Raw genomic sequence first — 2,507 nt, 5'->3', positions numbered from 1 at the left:
AAGACTGTTACCCGCAGCAAAGGCCAATATACTTTGTGAGCCACGTGCTGATTGAGGCCGAGCAAAGGTACCCATTGGTGGAGAAGCTGGCTTTTGCGGTGGTAACTACAGCAAGGAAGTTGAAACCATATTTTAAAGCGCACATAATACAAATCCTCACAAATCACCCACTGGAGAAAGCATTACAAAAAATGGACGCGTCAGGCAGACTCTTGAAGTGGGCTATTGAGCTCTCCGAGTATAAGTTCGAGGTCAAACCTAGGGCAGCTATCAAAGCGTAAGCCCTAGCAGACTTCATCGTGGAAGCCTCGTACGAGGAGAAAGAAGATGATATTGGAATATGGAAGGTAGAGGTAGATGGATCGTCAGCCCAAACAGGGAGCGGAGCAAGGATCATAATGACATCCCCAGAGGGAAATGTATTTGAGTATGCCATTAAGTTCAAATCCAAGGCATCAAATAATGAGGCAGAGTACGAGGCAGCTTTGGCAGACCTGTGTATGAGTATCGTAGCCGGAGCCAAGAAAGTCCATCTGCAGACTACCTCTCAGCTTGTCGCTAGTCAGCTGGGGGGGAATTTGAGATTAGGGAATCCATAATGTTGAAGTATGTAACCAAGGTAAAGGAGCTGGCAGCTTAGCTAGTTCACTTCCAGATAGACTTGATCCCTAGAGCGGGAAACTCTCAGGCTGATGCGTTATCAAAGTTAGCTAGTTCCACCCTGCAGAGCCTCACAAGCACAATGATGGTGGAAGTCTTGGAGGAAAGCAGCATCGTCGAAAAAGGGCAGGTGAACTGCATCGGACAGCAACGAGCTTGGTTCACATAAATACTGGCATACAAAGTTAATGGCTCGCTGCCGGACGATGAAGTGCAAACTAAGAAAGTGAAGAAAGACGCTAATTGGTATGTGGTGATGAATGGGGAGCTCAACAAGAAGGGCTTCTCAAAACCACTGCTAAGGTGTATTCCAGAGTGGAGCAGGAGAAAATCACGGAAGAAGCACACTCAGGAATATGTGCTAACCACATTGGTGGAAAGGCATTGGGAGTAGAAGTTCTCAGAAGGGGTGCATACTGGCCAACTCTGACGCAAGACGAACTGGAATATGTTAAAAAGTGTGACAAGTGTCAAAAATATTCCCTAGTCATAAACCAGCCAGCAAATGATCTGACCCCAATCCTCAGCCCGATACCGTTTTCTTAGTGGGGAATGGACATATTGGGACTCTTCACCACTGGGTCAGCGGTTAGGAAGTACCTCATAGTGGCAGTAGACTATTTTGCCAAGTAGATAGAGGCCGAGCCCACTAAGTACATAAAGGCAAGTGAGGACGTTCATATGGAAAAACATCATCACAAGGTTCGGGGTGCCGCACTGCATAGTCTTTGACCACGGGTGCCAATTCGACTGCGACACCATCAAGGATTACCTGGAGGACATGGGCACCAAGTACGCAACTGCCTCAGTCTTTCACCCGCAGAGTAATGGCCAAGCTGAAGTAGCAAACAAGCTAATCTTAACAGCCCTGCAGAGGAAGCTGGAGGAGCACAAAGGCCTATGGGCTGACCTAGTCCTAGAGGTGTTATGGGCAAACAGAACCACTAAGAAAGTTGTCCCAGTGGAAGTACAAATTCCCAGCTTGAGGATACAACACTATGAGCCACAAGGAAATGAAAAGCGCATGCTGGAAGAGCTAGACTTCCTGCCGGAAGTAAGGCTAAAAGCAGCTCTCAAGGTGGCAGCCCAGAAGAGCAGGATTTCCAAAGCTTTCAACAAAAGAGTCAAGCACCGGGAGCTCCTGCCTGGAGACTTGGTCCTCAGAAGGACAATAGCAGTGGGAAGAGGAAACCAGCATGGAAAGCTGTCAGCCAATTAGGAAGGCCCCTTCATCATTCATGAGCAGGTAGGACCTGGTGCATTCCTCCTCGCAGATCAAGAAGGTCAGGTCTTAAGGAATAGTTTCAATGCTAATGTGTTAAAGAAATATTTTGCTTAAAAAGGCAAGAAATTAAGTAGAACGGGGGATAATTGTTTCAATTTTGCAAGAACTCTTTTTAGTTCATGTTATGTCAATTAAGGCATTTAAGCCATTTTAATTCAATGAAATACGAGCCTCTACATGAGGAGTATATTGCATAAACTTATTTAAATATATCATGCTTTACCGTCATACACTAACATGCAGAAAAAAAAGAAGAAAGAAAGCATGCAAGTGCTGAAGACAGAAAGCACCTTATCATGGAGCAGCAAAACAACGTTAAACGGCAAAAGAACATCCCTCCCTAAAATCTCACCTTACCTGCTCAAAGTAAAACAGGGAACCACCTCGGGGACGCTTGAGGGGGAGGCCTGACACGTTCAACTTGAGCAGGAAAGGGCAGTAAAAACGAAGAAGGATGAGCTGCGCGGGCAACACTAAGGTTCTCTTAGTCCCACTCAGCTCACCTCTTTGAGGGGAAGAGGAGGAGGAGATAGACATATAATAAGCCCTTACGAAGAGAAGT

General features: G+C 46.2%; 1 protein-coding gene across 1 annotated transcript; it reads left to right on the top strand.

The window, feature by feature from the left end:
- Nucleotides 1-1,441: 1,441 nt before the first annotated feature.
- LOC145565089 (uncharacterized) lies at nucleotides 1,442-1,879 on the top strand. The gene has a single exon (XM_081625189.1). The coding sequence runs from the start codon at nucleotides 1,442-1,444 to the stop codon at nucleotides 1,877-1,879; it is 438 nt and encodes a 145-aa protein (XP_081481315.1).
- The last annotated feature ends 628 nt before the right edge of the window (nucleotides 1,880-2,507 follow it).

The sequence above is a fragment of the Chenopodium album genome, chromosome 10 (assembly GCF_948465745.1).
Source record: "Chenopodium album chromosome 10, dcCheAlbu1.1, whole genome shotgun sequence".
NCBI lineage: Eukaryota > Viridiplantae > Streptophyta > Magnoliopsida > Caryophyllales > Amaranthaceae > Chenopodium > Chenopodium album.
Note: the sequence above shows the minus strand (reverse complement) of the source record. Positions and strands in the feature narration are given on the sequence as shown.